The sequence below is a fragment of the Thamnophis sirtalis genome, unplaced genomic scaffold (genome assembly GCF_051295495.1).
Source record: "Thamnophis sirtalis isolate CommonGarterSnake01/CBP01778 unplaced genomic scaffold, rThaSir2_p1.2 scaffold_5, whole genome shotgun sequence".
Classification (NCBI taxonomy): Eukaryota; Metazoa; Chordata; class Lepidosauria; order Squamata; family Natricidae; genus Thamnophis; species Thamnophis sirtalis.
The window spans coordinates 2,455,298-2,478,724 of NW_028261385.1; the positions used below are offsets into that span (position 1 = coordinate 2,455,298).

Sequence of the window (23,427 nt, forward strand, 5' to 3'; positions counted from 1 at the left end):
CAGGATGGCCATGTGGGCTGTGCTTCATTGAGTAGCCCTGGGGGACAGGTTTGGGGCCCCTTCTGCCTTGTGGGGAGCCCCCTGTGCTTCTCCAAGGACAGCCGAGCCCTTCACACCTCCTGCCCAGATCTCCTCTGGATCAGTGAAGAGTTTGGCTTTTCAATTACTCAATTAAGTCTTTGTGTTACCTTTTTAAGAAAGAAACTCTAGTACAAGTGTGACTTTTCCTTGTGTATTTAATTGAACAACCACTCAATAAACGGAAGGGAGCCCTGTGGAGTTGTGTCTTGCTGGCCTCTCGCCTCTGTGGAGGCGACCGAAGGTGCCCAGGGCCTGTTTTGGGGGAACAATGAGGATTCGTTTCGTTTTCCTTTATTTGTATGCCACCCTTTTCCCTGGGGGGACTCAGGGCAGCTCACAATTCAGAAGGGTGGGGGGGGCAAGACAAACAGTATTCCAAACATGGAGACAATACAACATATTAAAAGAAGGCACAACAGTCACACAATTCGGGTGGGGTTAAAATCTTAACCCCAGGCCAGCTGGGACAGCCAGATCTTTAAAGCGGCGCGGAAGGATTGGAGGGTGGTGAGGGTTCGAATCTCCACGGGGAGTTCGTTCCAGAGGGTCGGAGCAGCCACCGAGAAGGCTCTCCTCCGGGTAGTTGCCAGTCTGCACTGGCTGGAAGATGGAATTCGGAGGAGGCCTAATCGATGCGATCGGATCGGTCTAGTGGAGGTAATTGGCAGTAGGCGGTCTCTCAAGTACCCAGGCCCACTACCATGGAGAGATTTATAGGTGATAAATAGCACCTTGAAGCGCACCCGGAGATCGACAGGCAGCCAGTGCAGCTCACGGAGGATAGGTGTTACGTGGGTGAAGCGAGGTGCACCCACAATCGCTCGCACGGCCGCATTCTGGACTAGCTGAAGTCGCCGAATGCTCTTCAAGGGCAGCCCCATGTAGAGCACATGGATGGTGATGACATTTCTTGGCTTGCTTTGATTCCCACAAACTCTTGACTTCTCTGCTTGCTTTTGGGGCAGAAAGAAGGGAATGAGGTGCCCTCCCAGCGAGAGGCACCATGGCTGCCCCTCTTCCTTTCGTCCATCTCTCAACCTCCAAGCAGCTCCACCTTCCTGGGTCAAGATCCTCCGTCTCCCCAAGCTGAGCTTGGAGCAAGGAAGGAGGACCACTTCCGCTCTTCTGCCTTCCCCTGCAGGGGCTGATGGGAGGCCAGGGGGCGGGGGGCTTGGCATGGTTGGGCAGAGGAAGGAAAAAGGGAAAGGTGGAAGCCAAGGGAGGGGGGGGTGCAGCTTCCCTTCCTCTACTGGGGAGCCGAGTGTCCCGAGTGAGGGGGGCTGTAGAGAGGGCAGGCCAAGAAGGCCTGGATGAAGGGAGGGGGGGTCGCTCCCTCAGAGCAATAGGGAGGGGAGCCTAAACAAGCAGGAAGGCATCAGCAAACATCTGGGAAAGAGGCTCCAGAGGAGAAGAAGAGAGGGAGGAGAGGAAGGAGAGTCAAACTTGCAAGCCCCTGAGAGATCCAAGAGGGCCAGGATGGTCATGGGCCCTTCAGAGATCATCCATAAGGGCCGCCAAGGCTTCCTCCATAACCCTGAGCAAAAAGGATCCCAATCACTCCCTGCATCCGGGACTTCTGTGCCTGAGAACCCCCCATCCCACCCGCAACAGCACCCCCCCCCACCTCTATATCTCCTTCCTGCTCCATTATCTCCTGTTGTCGGTCTCTTACCCGTAGAGATCCGGACCCTCACCACACTCCCGGCTTTCCGTAAAGCCACCAAGATCTGGCTGTTCCGGCAGGCCTGGGGCTGTTGATTAATATCCAGCCCCTCTTGAACAGAATGGATGTTGTGTTAATTTTAATATTGTATTTCTTATTTTTAAAATTTTTAAAAAATGCTTTTATCTTGCCTGTGTGAGCCGCCCAGAGTCCCAATGGGAGTGGGCGGCATACAAATTTCATTAAACTAAACTAAATCTTCTCAGCATCTGGAGGGGATGCCATTCAGAGGCAAGCTTTCCAGTGCAGCTGGGGAGCCCCTCCTCTCTTTGGGGTGGGCTGCATGTCAGGTGAGCCCCGGGGGGGGGTCTCCTCCCACTGCAGGCCAGAGCCAAGAGACACGTCAATGCTGCTGAGGACCCTCACTCTCTTCCTGCAATGCTCCTTGACGGAGAAGGTGGCCCTTCCATCTTCTCCATCTCTCGGCGAGGCTTCTGGCGGAGGGGAGATGGCTGAGAAAAGCCCCCAGCCCCCACTTCCTCTCATCAGCCCCCTCTGGTCAGCCCTGATTTACTTCCTCTGGAATTCTCTGGGGCTTAAAAGCTAAACCCAACCCCCGGGTCCCTTGCAAGGAAAGGCCCGGAGGGGTTGTGGGGGGGATAGCAATAGCAATAGCAGTTAGACTTATATACTGCTTCATAGGGCTTTCAGCCCTCTCTAAGCGGTTTACAGAGTCAGCATATTCCCCCCAACAACAATCCGGGTCCTCATTTCACCCACCTCGGAAGGATGGAAGGCTGAGTCAACCTTGAGCCGGTGAGATTAGCAATAGCAATAGCAGTTAGACTTATATACCGCTTCATAGGGCTTTCAGCCCTCTCTAAGCGGTTTACAGAGTCAGCATATCGCCCCCAACAACAATCCGGGTCCTCATTTCACCCACCTCGGAAGGATGGAAGGCTGAGTCAACCTTGAGCAGGTGAGATTAAAACCGCTGAACTGCAGATAACAGTCAGCTGAAGTGGCCTGCAGTACTGCACCCTAACCACTGCGCCACCTCGCCTCTTAAAAGAGTTAAGGGCTCTGGCACAGTGAGTGAAGGAAGAAGAGGGGGGAGGTTAGGGGCTGGTTTGATTTGTTTATTTGTTTATTTATTGGTTTCCAAACCTCCCGTTACCAGGGTAGGCAAGGCCTTCAGCAACATTTAGGGCAGAAGTCCCGGTGCCCCGTAGCCTTGGCTTGCCTCTTCGTTACCCGGATTGATTTATTTATTATATTTCTATGCCGCCCTTTTCCCCGGAAGGGGTTGCTTGTGGAACTTAAGGAGGAGGCCTGAGTCTTCTGGCTGGCATCCTCCTGGGACATTGGCCAACGGCTGGTAGTTTTTCTCAGTCATAGTTTCCAGAAGAGGGAAAGGCTAAACCTCTCAAGCACCCCTTTTCCCTTCCCAGAAGTAGTCCAAAGGGGGGGGAGCAGGGGAGGAGGAATGACTTCAGGTGAATGGGGCCGTTTCAGATAAACGGGGAGGGAAGGAATGCGGCTTTGCAACCCTCCCAACTCACAGCAGCCCATTGTGTGTGTGTTTTTAATCAGGACTTTTCCCCCCTTGTAGCCCCTGAAACTCCAGGTGCAAATATTTCTCCTAGCTCAAAGGATTGTTCTCTGTAGATCGGAGGGCAGGGAGCGAGGGAATGGTGGAGGCTTCCTGCAGCCTTTATCAGGCCCTCTCTGCAGAGAGAGGGGGGCACTCGGATTGATACAGGAGAATATGATGCCCGGAAGGAGGAGGAGGAGGGGGAAAGGAGAGGAGACCCCTTCCAGGAGGGAAGGCCTTCAGCCAACACAGTAGAGAGCCTTCTTGCTGTCTTAGGCTTCTGCCCTTTGATTCCACAACAGAAAAATGTCATTTATAATAAGATGTTAAACCAGTGTTTCTCAACTTTGGCAACTTGAAGATGTCCGGACTTCAACTCCCAGAATTCCCCAGCCAGCGAATGCTGGCTGGGGAATTCTGGGAGTTGAAGTCCGGACATCTTCAAGTTGCCAAGGTTGAGAAACACTGTGTTAAACCATCTGCTCCAGGCTTTTTCTTTCTTTATCTTTTTTACAGCTTCACAAACTTAACCTTATTTATGGAAAAATTCATTAACTGATTCTATTTTTTTTATTTTTTGTTTGTTTTTATGCTGCCTATAATATAAGGCAACTGTATGATAAACTTTGTTTCTTTAATTATTCATCAGCCTTTGCCAGAGAAGCTTTTCTTTTGTGTCATTTACAGTAATAATTGATAAAATAATTATTTGCAACATAAATTATTATATTTTCTTCTTGTAATTGTAACCATTTTTTCCCCCTTCAGTTTATATGCTACCATTTCCCTGGCTTATTTGCAAATCCAAAATTATTTTGTTTTCCAGAAACATATTATGACTAAAATTTGATAAATGCAATTTAAAATGGAATTGGATAAAATACAATTTAAAAGGAAATTGGAATAAAATACAGTCTAAAAGGAAATTGGAATGAAATACAGTAATTTGAGACAATAAATAAACGATAAAATTACATTTCAGTGTCTGTAACGTTCCCGTGGTTCGCCCATGAGGCCAATGTGGAGAAAAGACAGGACACGACCTTTCTCAGGATGGAGCGACCCAGATTGGGGGTCGGAGAGCCCCTTTTATTGAGATAGGACAAAGGCAGGAGGAGCAATCAGCATGTGCTTAAAAACAGCCTGTAAAAGTACAATTGCTAATCTACTGCTCAGGGAAGTTCTGTCTATATATGGTCAAATCCTGGGCGTCATTGGTAGGGCACATCTCAGGATGTTATGTTATGAACTATCAGGATGTTATGGGGTTTTAGGAGTTTGTTTTCTCCTGTGTGGTTCAGCGTGACTCTGCATGCCCTAGTATGAACTGGACCATGGGTGACCCACACCTACACAAGGAACTATATTACAACAAGTGTCACCCCTGCAATCTACCCCAATCAGTCCCACACAAGGCCAATCTCAACTGAACCATTTTGCTTAAGTATTGTGCTGTGTTAAACGCTATTTTCGGGTTCTGGCACACATAAAGGGTGGGGTCCCTTGTTTGGTATATGGACCGAGGTACCTGTCTCTCATTTCCTTATACAAGCAACATTCCAATAGGATGTGAGCCAAGTCTTCTACCTCTGCCGCTTCACAAATGCAGAGAGACAAATGCAGAGACGTCCATTGTAGGGTGTAGAATGGAATCCCCCCATCTCTGGCCGTTGCGTCGAGCTGTTTGAATCTCACTCGCTGTAAATATCTCCCCAAGATGTTTTGGCAGTTGTAACTTCAAATAGCTATTTGAAAAGTATGCTTGTAATTTGCTCAGCCATTTCAAGTTACCCACCTTACTAAGGATAACTAAATCATTTTGTATTTCCATATCCATAATTCTTGGGGCAGCTTTTTTTTTTTTAAAAAAACCGTTCTCCTGTTACGCAAGAGACAGGAAGGCTTCTTACAAAATTTGTTAGTTTGGCGATTGAGGAAATAAGTTTGCCCCCTCCTCTTTGTGGCAACCTCTCAAATACTGGAAGACTGCTATCATGTTCCCCTAGTCCAGTGTTTCTCAACCTTGGCAGCTTGAAGACGTCTGGACTTCAACTCCCAGAATTCCCCAGCCAGCGAATGCTGGCTGGGGAATTCTGGGAGTTGAAGTCCAGACGTCTTCAAGTTGCCAAGGTTGAGAAACACTGCTGTAGTCCTTCTTTTCTTAGCCAAAATCCTGCAGCTCTTCTTCACATTTTAATCTCCAGGCCTTCAATCATCTTAGTTGCTCTCCTCTGCACTTTTTCCAAAATCTCAATATTTTGTCTTTTTGTAATGTGGTGACCAAAACTGGATGCAGTATTCCAGGTGTGGCCTTAGGAAGGATTTCTAAAGTGGTACTAATACTTCATGCGATGTTGATTCTGTGCCTCTGTTTATGCAACCGAGTATTGTATTAGCTTTTTTTTGGGTTGCTGCTGCACACTGCCGGATCATATTTGCAAATTTGATGAGTTCCCCTTCTATTCCCTCATCTAAGTCATTTATGAAGATATTGAAGAGTACTGGGCCTAAGACGGAACCTTGTCCCCCTTCTTACTTCCCTCCATGTGGATGTAGTATCATTAAGGACTTACTCATTGAGTACGGTTTGTCAGCCAGTTAGAAATCCATCTGGTGGTGATACCCTCTATCCCACATTTTTTTTTTTTAGTTTACCAAGAAGTAGGTTGCCAAATGCCTTGCTGAAGTCAAACTATACTATGTCCAGAGCATTTCAACTTTAATAAGATTTGTATGCCGCCCACTCCCTTGGGACTCTGGGCGGCTCACAACAAAAGTAAAAACATATTAAAAAAATTTAAAATACAATTATTAAAATTAATCTATCATCCATTCAATCAAGGTGGAGCTGGATATTAATCAACAGCCCCAGGCCTGCCGGAACAGCCAGGTCTTGGTTGCTTTACGGAAGGCCGGGAGAGTGGTCATTTCACTGATCTACTAATTTAGTCACTTTGTCAAAGAATGAAATAAGATCAGTTTGTCATGATCTGTTTTTAACAAACCCGTGCTGGCTACCGTGGCACGACAAAACCGCGCTCGTCAAAATAGCGGTGATAAAATCGTGTCACTAAAGCTGCGACATCATCACTGCGCGTCATCACCACCGTGACAACAGCGCGGCGACAGAAGGGCGCTTTAAAACAGCGCAGCGGCAGAAAGCGGATTTAAATTAAGGTAAGGGTTAGGATTAGGTTTAGGGGTTTGCTTTAGGGTTAGGGTTAGGGTTAGGGTTGGGTTTAGGATGCTGAGTGCTTCGGAAGGCGCGGATTTGCCCTCCGCGATTATGTCATCGCGGTAGGGTCGCATTTTTCCTTAGCGCTTCAAACGGCGCGGATTAGTCTTCGCGCTTATGTCTCCGCGGATAAGGGCTTCGCGGATTTGTGGTGGAACCGCTGGCTACTAGTTATAACTTTATTTGCTTCTTGATGTTCACAGATTGTATTCTGATGATCTTTTCCAGTATCTTCCCAGGTATTAATCCATTACATTTCAGGATACTGAAGAAAGTAGTAGAGATGGTTGCACAGCCATTCTCCCCGATCCCAAGGACTCCTAGAGGCCCCAGAACCTGGAGGAGAGCCAATGCCATCCCCATGTTCAAAAGGGTGAGGATTAGAATGCAGCACTGTCTGCTTGCCATCTATACCGAGCATGGCCCTGCCACTGATCATTGAGCATTCTGGTTGTTAAGCAAAGTGCAGTTCCATGTTTGCAGAAGTGGGGATGTGTAGGTTGCAAAGAGCTCAGGCCTGGGCTTTGTGCCCCCGAGTGACTAAGGCCTAGGGGTGCCCAAGGATGACGGCCTTCCCCCTGCGGGGTGAGACGTTAGGCTGCCGGCCATGCGGGATGTTGGGCTTTGTGCTGCGGGGACAATTCTAACGGGCAGAAGCAGCCCACACATGCAGAGAGGTCAACCTTCATCTTGTCCCATCTCCCTGCCCAGCCAGGCTGTCCAGGGGGGTTCCACCACAAATCCGCGAAGCCCTTCTGCGCGGAGACATAAGCGCGAAGACTAAATCGCGCCGTTCTAAGCGCTAGGGAAAAACACGACCCTACCGCGATGACATAATCGTGGAGGACAAAATCGCGCATTCCCAAGCACTCACTACCCTAAACCTAACCCTAACCCTAACCCTAAAACAAACCCCTAAACCTAATCCTAATGCTTACCTTAAATGAAGTTGGCTTTCTGCCGCGGGACCGTTTTAAAGCGCCCTTATGTTGCCGCGCTGTTGTCGCGGCGGTGATGACGCACGGTAATGATGTCGTGGCTTTAGCGCCGCGATTTTATCACCGTGATTTTGACCAGCGTGGTTTTGTTGTGCCACGGTCCAGGGGCAGAGGAAGAGTTGGGGAAACTCTTCTTTCAAAGAGTTTCTAGACCAGTAGACAGCCCTGGGGTGTGTCTGCTTTCAACAGAGAAGTTCCCCTCCGAATGGTGGACTGCCTGCTGAGCTCTGGTTATCCCAAGTCTAAAAGGAAAGGAGAGAACTTGGGATGAGTTCAGAAGGAGAAGCGGAGCCAAATGAGGAACAGTTCCAAGGGCCTCGATATGGTATGATTCTCTCGGTCCAGAGAGCAGGACCAGTCCGTCAACGTCAAACCTAAGGAAGGAGGTTCAGGCTAAACACCAGGAGGAGCTTATTTATTTATTAACATTTATGGAAGATGTTTATGAGGCTCCCTGATTCCAGATGACTGACTAACAGTAGAAATGAACCAGTGTTGGGTTTCAAAAATTGTTCGAACCTACTCTGTGGGTGTGGCCTCCTTTGTGGAAGTGGCTGGCCGCCCATGTGACCGGATATGAAGATGCCGACGACACTTGTCAGAACCACCTTAAATTACCTCGCACACAGCACTGGCATCCATAAGAATAGGATGTAAACTTGTTTTTTAAAAGGCATCTTTGGTTTGCGTCAAAACAACTTCAACACACGCAATGTTCTGATTGCACCACAAACGCAGTAGTCATCCTTACCTTTCACAGAGGCACTGAGTTTTATAAATATGAGCATGATAGTGTAGAATAATCATATCCAAGGACCAGTGGTGGGTTTCAAAAAAATTTTGGAACCTCTTCTGTAGGTGTGGCCTGCTTTCCGGGTCCACCGGTGGAACCTCTTCTAACCGGTTCGGTAGATTTGACGAACCGGTTCTACCGAATAGGTGCGAACCAGTAGGAACCCACCTCTGAAATGAACACAAGAAAGGAAAACCAATCACTCAGCAAAGAGGGTGCTTATTTCAGAAGGAAAATTGCACATTCTCTACAACCACTATATCCTGCCACAGCTGCTCCCTGTCCTAGCCCAAAGCTTGGGGAGAAAAAAACGGAACTTAAGGGCTTCTCTGGAGAAGAGGGGGGTTGGGACCATTTGAGAGTAGCAGGAAAGGCCCCTTCCTGGATCCCAGCAATGGCCGCTTTATGGATGGGACGGGCAGCGTCCCAGTCCCACCTAACGACCCAGGCAGGCAGAAACCATGGGAGACAGGCAGTCCCTTCTGTAGGAGCAAGGCAGGGGCCTGTGCCAGGGTAATCGGCGCCTGAAACCACCTGATTGTATTGGAAGATAGGGAGGCAGTGGCTTCCACCCGTGGCAGCACATCCTGCTTGATTCGAGATCTCCAAAGAGAGGCCGGATGGCCCTCTACAGGAATGAACGAGATGCCCTCTGAGGTCCATTCCATCTCTTAGGATTCACATTTCTCCTCTATCCAAAGTATTCTGGGCACCATTGGCATTTTAGGAAGAACGCTGGCAAGGTGGGGCAGGAAGCAGGACTCAAGAGAAAAGCTGTGGAAACAACACCCACCCACTCCCAGCAGCCAAGAGAGGATCCGTCCCGGGAGATGTTGAGGTGGAGCCCATTACTGCGCTGGACTAGAGCAGTGGTTCCCAAACTTGGCAACTTTTAAGACTTGTGGACTTCAACTCCCAGAATTCTCCAGCTAGCTCTTCCGGCTGGAGAACTCTGGGAGTTGAAGTCCACAAGTCTTAAAGTTGCCAAGTTTGGGAACCACTGGACTAAGAGCAGTGTTTCTCAACCTTGGCCACTTGAAGATGTCTGGACTTCAACTCCCAGAATTCCCCAGCCAGCGAATGCTGGCTGGGGAATTCTGGGAGTTGAAGTCCGGACATCTTCAAGTGGCCAAGGTTGAGAAACACTGCTCTAGAGAGTTTGCGGACAAGGCCATCCCTACTCCAAGCCTCCGCATGATCTTGGACGGTCTCTGCACCCAAAAGGATGAAGCTTCCATGAGTTTCTCCTGGACAAGTCAAACGTCCGATTGTTGGCTTGTCCAGTTTGAATCCTTCCAGAAAGCCTGGCTGATGGAGCTCCATCAGAAGGATGGAAGTCATCAGGAAGTCTTCCCCAACTGGGTGGGCCTCCAGATTGCGGCTGGGGATGATGGGGAATTTAGTAGGATAAATCTGGAAGGGTGGACAACATCAGTGTTTTCCTATAAATAAATCAATGGGTGGACTTCAACTCCCAGAATTCCCCAGCCAGCCTTGCTGGGAGTTGAAGTCCACCCATCTTAAACTGGTTCAGGTGGAGAAACAGAGTTATGGAACCCACCAGAATCTAACAAAAAAGGATTGTCTTGGCAAAAGATGTGGTTGAAGGATCAGAATTCAAAGGTGGGATGCCTTCTCCAGAATGGACACCTTGGGAGGTGGCTCAAACCAACAACGGTTGGACTAGAAGACCTCCAAGGTCCCTTCCTACTCTGTCCTTCTCTTAAGGTTCATGGTTAGCTTGATCTCATAGCCTCCCATGGGTTCTCAGATTTGGGGGGGTCACCTTGGCCAGCCTCGCTGCAGTCCACGGTGAAGTAGGTGGGTTCGCTGGCCTTCAGCCCGGTTTTCTCAACTCCAGGACCGTACACCTTGACTTTATCAGGGTGGCTACCTTCTCCCATGCTCACCTGTGAAGAGGAAGTAAAGCAGACAGATGAAGATGCATGAAGAGCAAAACAGAAATATGGAGTCAGCTAGTCCTTGGCTTACAACGGTCCATTTAGGGACCGTTCGTAGTTGCTACGGCACTGAGAAAAGGCACCAAGTATCCAAGGTTGAGAAACACTGGACTAGAGGGTCTCCAAGACCCCATTTGTCATACCCAGAGGATGTGGGAAAGGCTACCGCCCAAATGGAGCGGATTGGTCCCAAGGCCTGCAGGGGGCTGGACACCTGATGGCTGCCAGCTGATTGATTCGACAACCATCCTTTGCCCAATCTGCTTATTCTGGGAGGCCAGCCACTACCATCTGCCTGGAGGCCAGGCAGCCAATGCTTAAAGACAGTGATCTGGGTGCTGTTCCCTCTCTGCCAGGGGTTGCCAACTTCCTTCAAGACCTATAAAACAGTGGAAGTTCAGTCCTTCCCCTGTCTCTAATGGGGGCCGTGTGTGTGTGTGTGTGTGTGTGTGTGTGTGTGTGTGTGTGTGTGTGTGCGCTCTGGAGTGTAGAATGCGCTCATTTGCCTACTCAGCTTTTCCCTGGCACAGTGAGCCGAAGTTCCGGGTCTGAGGTACCTTCCTACAGAGGGCTTAGGTCCCAACAACAGACTGGCTGGGGGATGTCCACATTCTGGGACTGTCCCAGATCTGCTGTTTCTCCAGGTGCCCAGAGCTGCCCAATTGGCCTCCTTGGGAGGTCAAGATAGGTGGCAGAGCCTCCAGCCAGGTGCCAGCTAACTCCAGCTGAGCCGGACCCTTAGGCTAGGGGAGTTGGGAAGGCTAATCTCATCTGTTTCAGAGGCTTGGGGTGATGGGCGTGTCTAGATGTTGTCTCTCTCTTCTCGGGTGGAAACCCCACCGTGGCATCTGCTCCCCTGCTCCAGAAAATCTCCACCAAGGTCCTTTAGGCCACCTTTCCTCCACCGGAGCCCTCCAGGGCTTTGCATCCAACCTTCCCAGGGCTGGAAGTAGGACGGGCGCTTGGCAGAAGGAGTGGCCCGGCTCCCTCCGAGACCGACTCCCGATGGCGCGCAGCCTCCGGACTCTGACGGGGAGCGCCGTTTCCCTCCACGGCCCCTCTTGGCACCTTCCGGGAGGGTCCGCCTTCCTCCCCTGGCGGGACGGGAGCTGCTTGCACGCTTTCCGCCGCTCCGCCGAGGCCTCCAGCGGCCGACCTCTGATCCCGCTCGCGGTGGGGCGCTCGCTGCCCTCCTTCCCCGGCCAGCGGGGGCGGCGACCGCCCTGCAGTGGGGCCGAATCTCGGCGGGGAGCCTCTCGGGGCAGAGAGGGGGCGAAAGGATCCACTGCCGGCCCCGCCACGAGTGCGGCCGAAGCCCCAGGATCTTCCCTGAAGCGCAGCGCCTCTGCGGAACCGTGGGCGGCCGAAAAAGCAACGGCGCCGCGGACGGCCCATCTCGCCCGGGCTGCTGGTACCCGAGGAAGCCAAGGGAGGCGCCAGGGGGCGCTGCCCACCCACCTCTCCTCCTGGCGTGGCCAACGCATCCGGAGGGAGGGAGGGTGGGCGGCTGGGGCGGCCCCTCGGGGGGGGGGGAGGACGCGGGACAGACCGCCCCGCAGAGGGATCCGGCGGCGGCGGAGCCGAGTCGAGCCGAGCGGGCGGCCGAGCGCATTCCTTCCGCCGCCCCCATGGCCTCGCTGCCCCCGTTGCTGCTGCTGCTGGCTGCCTGGGCGCCTCTCGCGGCCGTCGCTTCCCCGGCGCCCGTGGGCAACGGTAGCGCGCCGGCCGCGACCGTCCTGACAGTGGCCATGGTGCTGCCCAAGGACAACCCCATCTACCCGTGGGCGCTGCCGCGCGTGGGCCCCGCCGTGGACCTGGCCCTGGAGGCGCTGGAGCCGGCGCTGCGGACCGCCGGGCTGGTGGTGCAGAAGGTGATCGCTACGTCCGAGTTGAACGGCGCCTGCTCCGAGTCGGTGGCGCCGCTGAAGGCCGTGGACCTGAAGCTTTACCACAACCCGGACGTGCTGCTGGGGCCCGGCTGCGTGTACCCGGCGGCCGCCGTGGGCCGCTTCGCCTCGCACTGGAACCTGCCGCTGCTCACCGCCGGCGCCGTGGCCACCGACTTCAGCCGCAATCAGGAGCACTTTAGCACCATGGTGCGCGTCGGCCCCACCGCCCCCAAGCTGGGCGCCTTCGTGGCCCACCTGCACGGGCACTTCAACTGGAGTTCGCGCGCCGCTCTGCTCTACGTGGACCGCAAGACCGACGACCGGCCCTTCTACTTCACCATCGAGGGCGTCTACGAGGAGCTGCGCCGCGCCAGCCTGGTCGTCGGCTACCACATCTACGTGCCCCGCGACAACGGCAGCGCCGCCGTCGACGAAGCGGGGGGCCCGGACGCCGCCGTCCAGTTCATCCGAGCCAACGGGCGAGGTGAGAGCCGGGACGACGGGAGGGGGGCGGCACCGGCGGCGATGACTTGCCCAGCCCCGCGCCCGGAGCGCGGCGCGATCGCGGGCGGGGCTCGCCCTTTCTCCTCCCGCGGAGAGCTTGACCTCCGTGCCAGCCGCAGGGCTGACTGGGGCAGGCGCAAGTCCGACGCCCGACGGGGCGCGGGGCGCGGGCGTTCCGGGGGCGAGGCCGGGCGCAGGGAGGGGCCGGGCAGCCAACAGCCGGTACGGCGCCAGCTCTTCCCTGCGCGTCTCCGCCCGGCCCCGGAGGCACCGATCGATCGGTCGGCCTGCTGCAGCTGCGCCCCTCCATCTTGGCGGCCGCGGCCGTTGGAGCTGCTTTGTCATTGGGGCGGGCAGGGAGCCGCCGGGGACGGCCTGGGGGGAAACCTGGCAGCCGCCACGGCCTGCCTGCCTGCCTGCCTGCGCCACCGACTCCATCTTTCCGGGAGGAGGCCCGGACGGGCTCGGCTGGCGGCGGCGGATTTGGAGGCCAGCTTGGCGGGCCAGCGGAGCGTCCCAGAGGCTCCGGGCCGGGTGGCGGTCGGGTCGTAGACGGTGCAGACTGGCGAGGCCCCCGGCGGACGTTGGGGTTATAATGCTCCCGAAAGGATGGGGAGGGGGAGCAGAGGGGCGCGGTTGGTGGCCCCTGCGGCTCCGGAGGGCCGAGGCGGCTTTCAGGCTATCCCTTCGGCGCCGCCTTCCATCAGAAATGGGAAACTTCCACAAGGTGGATCTGCGGACGAGGGACCGGCAGAGTCCGGAGCCGCCGGGAGATGCTGGCACCAGCAGCCGTCTGCAGGAAGGACCAGGGAACTGGTGGTTAAAACCCCAGCTTTATTGTTTTTAGGAATAACTCAAAATGGTGAAGATATCCGACACACCTTCCTATTTTCCCCCGCACAACAACCCTGTGGTGTGGGTTGTCCAGAGACAGGAGTGGGCTTTAGTGGAATATGGGGAAAAGAAGCCTAGATTGCAATGCTGCAATTATAGAATTATACCTTACAGAAAACTCACAGTTAACTTGGCCACCTAACCTCCTCCTTCCCGTTTAGCAATAATAGCAATAGCAGTTAGACTTATATACCGCTTCACAGGGCTTTCAGCCCTCTCTAAGCGGTTTACAGAGTCAGCATATTGTCCCCAACAACAATCCGGGTTCTCATTTCACCCACCTCGGAAGGATGGAAGGCTGAGTCAACCTTGAGCCGGTGAGATTTGAACCGCCGAACTGCTGAATTGCAGTCAGCTGAAGTGGCCTGCAGTGCTGCACCCTAACCACTGTGCCACCTCGGATAGATGATAGATAGATAGATAGATAGATAGATAGATAGATAGATAGATAGATAGATAGATAGATAGATAGATAGATAGATGATAGAGCAATAGCAATAGCAGTTAGACTTATATACCACTTCATAGGGCTTTCAGCCCTCTCTAAGCGGTTTACAGAGTCAGCATATTGTCCCCAACAACAATCCGGGTTCTCATTTCACCCACCTCGGAAGGATGGAAGGCTGAGTCAACCTTGAGCCGGTGAGATTTGAACCGCCGAACTGCTGAATTGCAGTCAGCTGAAGTGGCCTGCAGTGCTGCACCCTAACCACTGTGCCACCTCGGATAGATGATAGATAGATAGATAGATAGATAGATAGATAGATGATAGATAGATAGATAGATAGATAGATAGATAGATAGATAGATAGATAGATAGATGATAGAGCAATAGCAATAGCAGTTAGACTTATATACCACTTCATAGGGCTTTCAGCCCTCTCTAAGCGGTTTACAGAGTCAGCATATTGCCCCCAACAACAATCCGGGTCCTCATTTCACCCACCTCGGAAGGATGGAAGGCTGAGTCAACCCTGAGCCGGTGAGATTTGAACAGCCGAACTGCAGTCAGCTGAAGTAGCCTGCAGTGCTGCATTTAACCACTGCGCCACCCCGGCTCATTTCCCACCACCACAACTTTGTTACCTGCATCTGGGGCCTTCCCACTCTTAACCCAGCAACCCAACATCCAACTTCCCCCCTCGCCCTGTTGGGAGAGTCCACCCAGCAATAGTTTTCCTTCTGGCAGCTGTTCCAGCGGTTTCTCAAGAACCCCTGGTTGCCCTTCAGTAGCTCACTAGTCTCTCAGACTTTGCTCAAAAACTGCTGAATCTGTTGTGGTTCCAGATATTCCTTTGCTGTGCTTTCCTACCTGAAACAGACTTTCCCCAAGCAGCCCCTGCCCTCCCCTCGCCCGCTCTTGTACCCTTGGCTCCCCCCACCCACCCACTCCAGCCCTCTAGGAGAAAATTCTTCCAGATTAACTCAGGATGTTACTCAATTTCCCCCCAAATTAATTTCAGGTTCTTCTGTGATCAGCATTAACTGAAGCATAACTCTAACCCAGTGTTTCTCAACCTTGACAACTTGAAGTCCTGTGGACTTCAACTCCCAGAATCCCCCAGCCAGCTATGCTGGCTGGGGGATTCTGGGTGTTGAAGTCCACAGGACTTCAAGTTGCCAAGGTTGAGAAACACTGCTCTAACCAATTCAAGGGCGTTATGCGTGTTGTGGGCGAGTATGAAAATAGACACATACGCACTCACAACATACCGTACATAACCTCACTTCCTCCTTTCCGACACGTTCAGCCCTTCTGGTTTAAATACCCTGCATCATCTCTTCATTGCTTCATAAGGTCACATCGGCCTCTTTTGGCTGCATTGAACTCTCGTCCCCCTTTTCCTCCCCATTTCGCAGACCCACATTCCTTTCTTTTCCTTCGCCATTCCCCCCCTCCTTCCATCCCGAGTCTTCCGAGGGCTTCTCCCAATGGGCCCACCAATGTTGGCTTCTGTTGCCCATGGTGGCTTCAGTGAGGCTTTCCATGGCCCTGGTGAGAAACATACAGGAAACATAGACTAGATTTGATTTGATTTGATTTATTGCATTTCTATGCCGCCCTATTCCCAGAGGGACTCGGGGCGGCTCACAAACCAAAATAGGGAGGGGGGGGAATACAAACAAGAGGAAAACAACAGACAAACAACTACAACAATTTGATTTTTTTTTATTCAATCAAAAAAAAATCAAATCAAATCAATCAAAACAATTTAAAAACAATCAACAACCACACAATTCGAGTGGGGACGGGAATTCGTCAGCCCCAGGGACGTTGGAACAGCCAGGTTTTAAGGGCTTTGCGGAAAGCCTGAAGGGTGGTGAGGGTTCGAATCTCCACGGGGAGCCCGTTCCAGAGGGTCGGAGCAGCCACAGAGAAGGCCCTCCTCCGGGTGGTAGCCAATCGGCATTGGCCGGCAGATGGAATTCGGAGGAGGCCTAGTCTGTGGGATCTAATAGGCCTGTTGGAGGTAATTGGCAGCAGGCGGTCTCTCAAGTACCCAGATGACCAGCCTTAGTGGCATCCAGGTCACAGGCCCAAATTGAGTCCATTGTCGCATGTGCACCCGAGCCCACTTGGACTCCAAACATGCTCATGTTATCCTAGGCAACCCAAGGTCTGTAACCAAGCCAAGATATGTTACCTACATCTTAGCAGCTTTGAGAAAGGTGCCCATGCCGACAGGGCTGTACCTGAAGTGAGCCGATATGAATTTCTTCACGCATTTAAAGGGTCGTGTCACAGGACATTTGTATTAGTATTTTATTATTTGTATGCCGCCCTTCTCCGGGAGGGACTCAGGGCGGCGAACAACTCAAAGGGGGAAAAGGGAACGTAAAACACAATACACGTGATTAAAGTAAACAAGAATCACACAACCATACAAGTCGAGAGGGGAGGGAACTCATCACCCTCAGGCCTGCCGGCAAAGCCAGGTTTTGACGGCTTTCCAGAAGGCCTGGAGAGAGGTGAGGGTCCGAATCCCTGCGGGGAGTTCGTTCCAGAGGGCCGGAGCTGCCACAGAGAAGGCCCTCCCCCGGGTAATAGCCAGGTGGCATTGGCTGGTAGATGGCACCCGGAGGAGGCCGACCCTGTGAGATCTAATGGGATCGGTATTTGTCGAACACCCTGACCCTGCGGACTGAACTACACCAGACTAAAGTGACCAATAGAAAACGTACAAATTAAGGAGATCCAGGAAACAAGGCAATCAGCCCCCCGGGGGGGGGGGGTCTCTGTTCAGAAAGGCAGGTGCTGGGAAGCATCTAGGAGAGAACAAAGCAGCGTGTGGGAGAAGACGGGGGGGGGCGCGCATGACTTTCCACAGTGGGTGTTTCAGCTGGTTTCTGAATTGTCTTGTCTTGTCCTCTGTGGCGGCACAAGACTTTGGGCCATAAACCACTCAGGCTGGGCTCATGCGCCACTTCAGAGCCGAGGTGGCGCAGTGGTTAAATGCAGCACTGCAGGCTACTGCTAGATCAGCAGTTCAGCGGTTCAAATCTCACTGGCTCAGGGTTGACTCAGCCTTCCATCCTTCCGAGGTGGGTAAAATGAGGACCCAGATTGTTGGGGGCAATATGCTGACTCTCTGTAAACGGCTTAGAGAGGGCTGAAAGCCCTATGAAGCGGTATATAAGTCTACTGCTATTGCTATTCATCCAGGACTCAAGGAGAGAATTCGGCCGGCTGAGCATAGCACACAAGAGCAGCTGCTCAGAGGTTCACTGACTGAATGAGGGGGAAAGCAGGCGGGGATTTTCTGCCTGTGGCTTCAGGCTTCCCTTGACTTGCTTGGATAGGGGGGGGGGGCTCTCCTACCCAGGCCCCCTTATGTCAACAGCTGGGCCTCCCAGGAGTTGCATGAATCCTGGGGGGACCTTCAACAGCAAGCAGGGAACTGAACCGATTGGGCAGCCCCAAATCCTTTAGGGAGGACCAATCAAACGGGAGTGGGGTGGGGGGGAGAGCGGGCCCCCGGCTGGCCAGGAGAGACCTTTTGGAATTGGAGTGGAGCTTCAAGGAAACAGTGACCCAGTGTGTGGCTGAGGCAGAGAGACAACACTGCCAACATCACACTGTGCTTTTATACAGTTGCGTGGTGGGGTGTGGGGCGCCCTTAGAAGGTTGTGTACACTTCTATCCACACAGCTGGAGAAATGAAGGGAGGCAAGGCAAGGAGCAACCCGATCTTAAGGCTGGGGGATGCCCTGGGGGCTTAGAGAGAGGCCGAGAACAGGATTCTGCCAACTTCCACGCAAGGGGAATAAGCAGCTTGTATTGCAGCTCAAAATGTTACAGTTTTGTATGAGGGGGGGGGGGTTAATAGCAAAGATGCGGGGGGGGGGGGAGGTGTGTGGAAGATGATGCCTTTGAAATGGCTTTCCAATGGGGTTGGGTGACGTTATGGCCCTCCAGGGTTCCTGGGAGCAGCTGCTGATCCCTTCCCCCCTCTGCTGACCCAGCCTTTCCCTGCCCATCTCACAAAGAGACCTGGGGGCTTCTGGGATTATAGAGCCAAGGTGGCTCAGTGGTTAGGGTGCAGTACTGCAGGCTACTTCAGCTGACTGTTAGCAGCAGTTCGGCGGTTCAAATCTCACCGGCTCAAGGTTGACTCAGCCTTCCATCCTTCCGAGGTGGGTGAAATGAGGACCCAGACTGTGGGGGCGACATGCTGACTCTGTAAACCGCTTAGAGAGGGCTGGAAGCCCTATGAAGCGCTATATAAGTCTAACTGCTATTGCTATTGCTGATTGGAAGAACTGCCACTCTCCCTGCCCATCCCTCTCTGTCTGCCAAATGGAGCCGGGGAGGAAGAGACGAAGATGCCCTGGCAGCATCTCAAGCCCCTCCTCTGGATTCTGCAGGCAGCATCCTAGGCTGAGGGCTTCAGGCTACGAGTGTGGACATTCCCAGCCCCCCCCCCCCCGAGATGAGGAAGGAGGGCAGAGCCTCGTCTTTCAGCTCCAAGGGCTCCCCTTTCCTGCCTTGGCTGAACATGGCTGGGCAGAAGGGAGGTGGACAACGGGAGCACCTGCAGGGGGGGGGGGGGGACTTCCAAGACGGCCCAGCAACCAAGGCCGAAGAGGAAGGCTTAGCCCGCAGAAGAAAGGGCATCTGAAGTTCTCTCTTGCCCTGAGGCCGGAAGCCAGGAATCAAGACTGCAAGGAAGAGAGTTGAACCTAGGAAAGGTTGGTAGCCAGGTGAAGAGATGGCCAGAGGCCCGTGACCCGTCAAAACCGCGGTCCACAAAAGCGCGATCGACGAAAGCGCGCATTTGATGTCATCACAGCCCGACGAAAAAATTAAAAATTGAAATAAAAATAAAATTAAAGCAAGCCGATTCACATAAAGGTAAGGGTTAGGTTTAGGGTTAGGGTTAGGTTAAGGGTTAGGGTTAGGTTTAGAGATTTAGGGTTAGGTGAAGGGTTAGGTTAAGGGTTAGCGTTAGGTTTAGCGTTAAGGGTTAGGTTTAGGGTTAGATTTAGGCTTAGGTTAAGGGTTAGGGTTAGGGTTAGGTTTAGGGTTAGGTTTGGGGGGGGTTAGGGTAAGGTTTTCACTTTATTTTTACATTTTTCCATCACAGCGCGATGTTTTCGTCGCGCCGTGATGACGTCAAATGCTCGCTTTCGTCGACCGCGATTTTGTCGTCCGCGGTTTTGTGGTGGAACCCAGAGGCCGAGGGGTGAGCTCTTCCTTAGGGAGCTTCCAACAGATGCTGGCGGGGGGTGGTGGCATCAGTTAGGCCTCCCGATCTGAGCAGAGCTTGGATTCTATGATGGTGCTTACAGGGCGATTCCAGAACTCCCGAGTTCCTTCAAGGAGCTGAGCCTGGCCCCCCATTCATACCCTGGATCCGAACCTTGGACCTGAGAAGCCGTTCACAGGACAATGGGGGAGCTTCCTTCGGGTCACCTGGGTGCCTCCCTCCCCTGGCATAGGAGGCAGAGCAGGGGACAGAGAGGGCTGAGCTCAGGAAAAGATGGGAGAGCCCCCTCCCCCCTGGACCTAAGGTGGCCCAGAAGAGGGCCTTTCTGTGGGGGAAACCCAGGACCCAGGCAGGGAGCAGCAGCAGGAGCCCTAGATCCCAATGGACGTAGAGAGCTTTGAGGCTGTTCGTTGGTTTGTAACTATGCCAATGTGCTCTTAGAGAAGACAAAGCTTTACAGCCGAGGGAGGAATTTATTAAGTGGGCTTCCACGGATTCCATTGCCTTTTCCGGAACAAAGAAGGGTCGCTTCAGGAGAAGAGCCAAGTCCCCCCTTGAACACCCATCGTTGTGTCCAGCTTGCTTCTTCCAGCCCTTGTACTGCTGGTTCTCCTTATTGTGGTGCCCTCTCTGCTCTCCTGAAGCCTCCAGCTGATTCTGCTATTCCTCACTTCGGCTCATGGCTCCTGATTTGCGGGCAGAGGATGTTTCACGGAGGCCAGCCTGGTTCAGTCCATCCCACAGATGCGCCCGGGTCAGCTCGGCCCAGTCACAGGAGTTTGAGTTGAGTTTGAGTTGAGTTTGAGTTGAGTTTGAGTTGAGTTTGAGTTGAGTTTGAGTTGAGTTTGAGTTGAGTTTGAGTTGAGTTTGAGTTGAGTTTGAGTTGAGTTTGAGTTGAGTTTGAGTTGAGTTTGAGTTGAGTTTGAGTTGAGTTTGAGTTGAGTTTGAGTTGAGTTTGAGTTGAGTTTGAGTTGAGTTTGAGTTGAGTTTGAGTTGAGTTTGAGTTGAGTTTGAGTTGAGTTTGAGTTGAGTTTGAGTTGAGTTTGAGTTGAGTTTGAGTTGAGTTTGAGTTGAGTTTGAGTTGAGTTTGAGTTGAGTTGAGTTTATTGGTCTTGTCTGCCGCCCACTCCCGAAGGACTCCGGGTGGCTTACAATAAACAAGGGAAGGGGATAAATAGACAAAACAACACTTTAAAACACACAACATTCACAGTTCAGGAGCTTTTCCTGAACGCGTGATCTCCCCGAGGGAACAAAGGATTGAGTCCCCAATCTTTTGTCCTGGCAGGAACTCCCTTGCCGACTGAACTGAAGCCGGCTCGCTTCACATATATAGAATGTTGGCTTAGAGATCCAAGATGGCTCCCTCTGGAGCAGCCGGTCAAAAGTCCCTGGCTTGAGTCCAACCCCCCCCTCCTGCCCCCCGGGGCTCAATGGCTTGGACTTGACCTGACGCCCTTCCTCCTGACACCCAGTTGACTCTCCGGCTGCTCTGGCAGACGCTTGGCTTCCTTTTTCTAAAATCTCTCCCATTGTGAGGGAGGCCGGCTGGCTCTCGGCCCGCTGTGCTTGCCGTGCTCCCTTGCTGTGCACCGTGGCGTCTGCACGCACCCGGCTCCAATGAAGTCCAGAGCGGAAGCTGGATCCAGCCAGAGGCCCTTCCCTCACGCACTGCTTGAAATCACTATGCGTGCGGCTTGCCACGGGCTTCCTTTATTGTGAGAATGCAGTCGCGCGTTGCTAGCTGTGGTTTTGAAGTATAAACTAGAAAATCAGGTTGTTCAGATAACCACGTTTAACAAAAACTGGAGTTTAGTGCATGCCAAGTGCTTGCTGTCTCTCTCCTTATTTCAGCCACCACTGTCCAGGAGGCTGTTTCATGCATGCTACTTCAGCACATTCAGATCTACTAAAGTGGGTGGTAAATTTGCCCGCACATCCCAGGGTTTTGATTGATTTGATTGATTACATTTATATGCCGCCCTTTTCCCCGAAGGGACTCAGGGCGGCTCACAACTCAATCAGGGAAGGGGGTACAGACAGGGGGATAAAAAAGACGAGACATAACAATACAAATTTAAAAACACACAACAACCATACCATTCGAGAAGGGGGGCAAAAACTCTTTAGCCCCAGGCCTGTCGGAACAGCCAGGTTTTAAGGGCTTTGCGTAAGGCCTGGAGGGTGCCCATTTCCTGGCAGGGCTTTTCCATTTCTTCAGATGCAACTCAAGAGCTGGCATTTCTCTCCCTGCACTTCCAGAGCAGTGGTGCCGAGGACTTAGTCCCAGGTGCAGCTCAGCTGATGCCCAGCCTTATCTTCTCTCCTAATACTGCCGTCCTGGCACTGAGCCCGGCCCACCTCTGCCCTCCATGGAGAAGGGCAGAGCGACCTTGGGGGCAGGACATCTTGGCTAGACCCTGATGTGTCCACTCCCACCACTGCAAGGAGGAAAGGAGGCTGAAAACAGACCCCCTTGGCTGGGATTACCACCCCCTCCAGGTGATTTGATTTGATTTTATTATATTTATATGCTGCCCTTTTCCCCCCGAAGGGGACTCAGGGCGGCTCACAATTCAAATCAGGGAAGGGGGGTACAGACAAAAAATAAAAACGAAACATAACAATGCATAATTTTAAAACACACAACAGTCATACCATTCGAGACGGGGGCAACAGCTCTTTAGCCCCAGGCCTGTCGGAACAGCCAGGTTTTAAGGGCTTTGCGGAAGGCCTGGAGGGTGGTGAGGGTTCGAATCTCCACGGGGAGTTCATTCCAGGTGGAGTTTAGGCCAGCCGCCAGAGAGAACCTTTGCAGCTGAGGGTTGAACTGTGGTGACCCCTGAGCTTCTTTCCTTGGACATGTGGACCTTGCATTCTTAGACAAGCAGAGACCCAGGCCCATCCCGCCCCCACTGCCTCCTGAGACCACACTACAGATCACATCCTCACAACCAGACTGGCTCGGCTGAGTGCTTGAGGGGGAAATGCTGCTGGGAGCCCCAGCTCTGGGCCTAAAGTAAAATGAGGAGCCAGATTGTTGGGGGCAAAAGGCTGACTCTGTAAACCACTTAGAGAGGGCTTTAAAAGCACTGTGAAGCAGTGTATAAGTCTAAGTGCTATTGCTATCTTCCTTCCATCCATCCATGACTGTGCCCCTGCCAGCAGTTCGATTCTGACTGGCTCAAGGTTGAACTCAGCCCTCCGTCCTTCCGAGGTTGGTAAAAATGAGGACCCAGATTGTTGGGGGCAAGAGGCTGACTCTGTAAACCGCTTAGAGAAAGCCCTGTGAAGCGGTATATAAGTATATGTCCTCTTGCTATTTGCAGAAGAGACTTAAAACCTGCTGAATAATGCAGTAGCTAACTGAGGTTAAAACTAACCAGGTTTAGCATGTCTTTTGGGCTTTCCTGGGCTGGTTGAGCATACAGTGGGACCTTGGGTGCTGCCGACTGTAATAGCAGTAGACTTATATACCGCTTCATAGGCCTTTCAGGCCTCTCTAAGCGGTTTACAGAGAGTCAGCATATTGCCCCCAACAATCTGGGTCCTCATTTTACCCACCTCGGAAGGATGGAAGGCTGAGTCAACCCTGAGCCGGTGAGATTTGAACCGCTGAACTGCTGATCTAGCAGTAGCCTGCAGTGCTGCATTTAACCACTGCGCCACCTTGGCTCTTCGGTCGGCACCTGATTTGGTTGTGCAAGACTGATTGCACATACGCGCACACATAAAAAATGGTGCGGAAGGGAAAATCGCTGTGGCTGTGTTTATTCAGCACCCGAGGATGTGTTCGCGATGTGAGTGAAACATTTAGCTGATTTTTTCGGTCGGCACCCGAATTGTTTGTGGTCTGAGCCACTCGGGACCCCCAAGGTCCCACTGTATAGTGTGAATGTGGTCCATATGGCTGGGTTGTTTGAGGGAGCATTTCTCCCCCGTTAATCTGCTCACCCCTTCAGATCTGGCGGGGGGGGTTCTGTCTTGCGGGGAGCCCCACTAGGCAGGAAAAGGAGGCACCCTTCTCTGCCATGTGCCCACCTTATGGGGAATCGCCCCCCCCCCCACCGGGAGGTCAGCTCCATCCCTTATTTCCTAGAGATCCCT

At 52.6% G+C, this 23,427-nt stretch overlaps 1 protein-coding gene across 1 annotated transcript in view; it reads left to right on the plus strand.

Annotated features, from left to right (window-relative positions):
- Positions 1-11,897: 11,897 nt before the first annotated feature.
- Positions 11,898-23,427, plus strand: part of NPR2 (natriuretic peptide receptor 2) — a 38,481-nt gene continuing 26,951 nt past the window's right edge. The window contains exon 1 of the mRNA XM_014063602.2: positions 11,898-12,698. Coding sequence (XP_013919077.2) covers positions 11,954-12,698 — 745 coding nt within the window. The 5' untranslated portion in view covers positions 11,898-11,953. The remainder of the gene's footprint in view (positions 12,699-23,427) is intronic.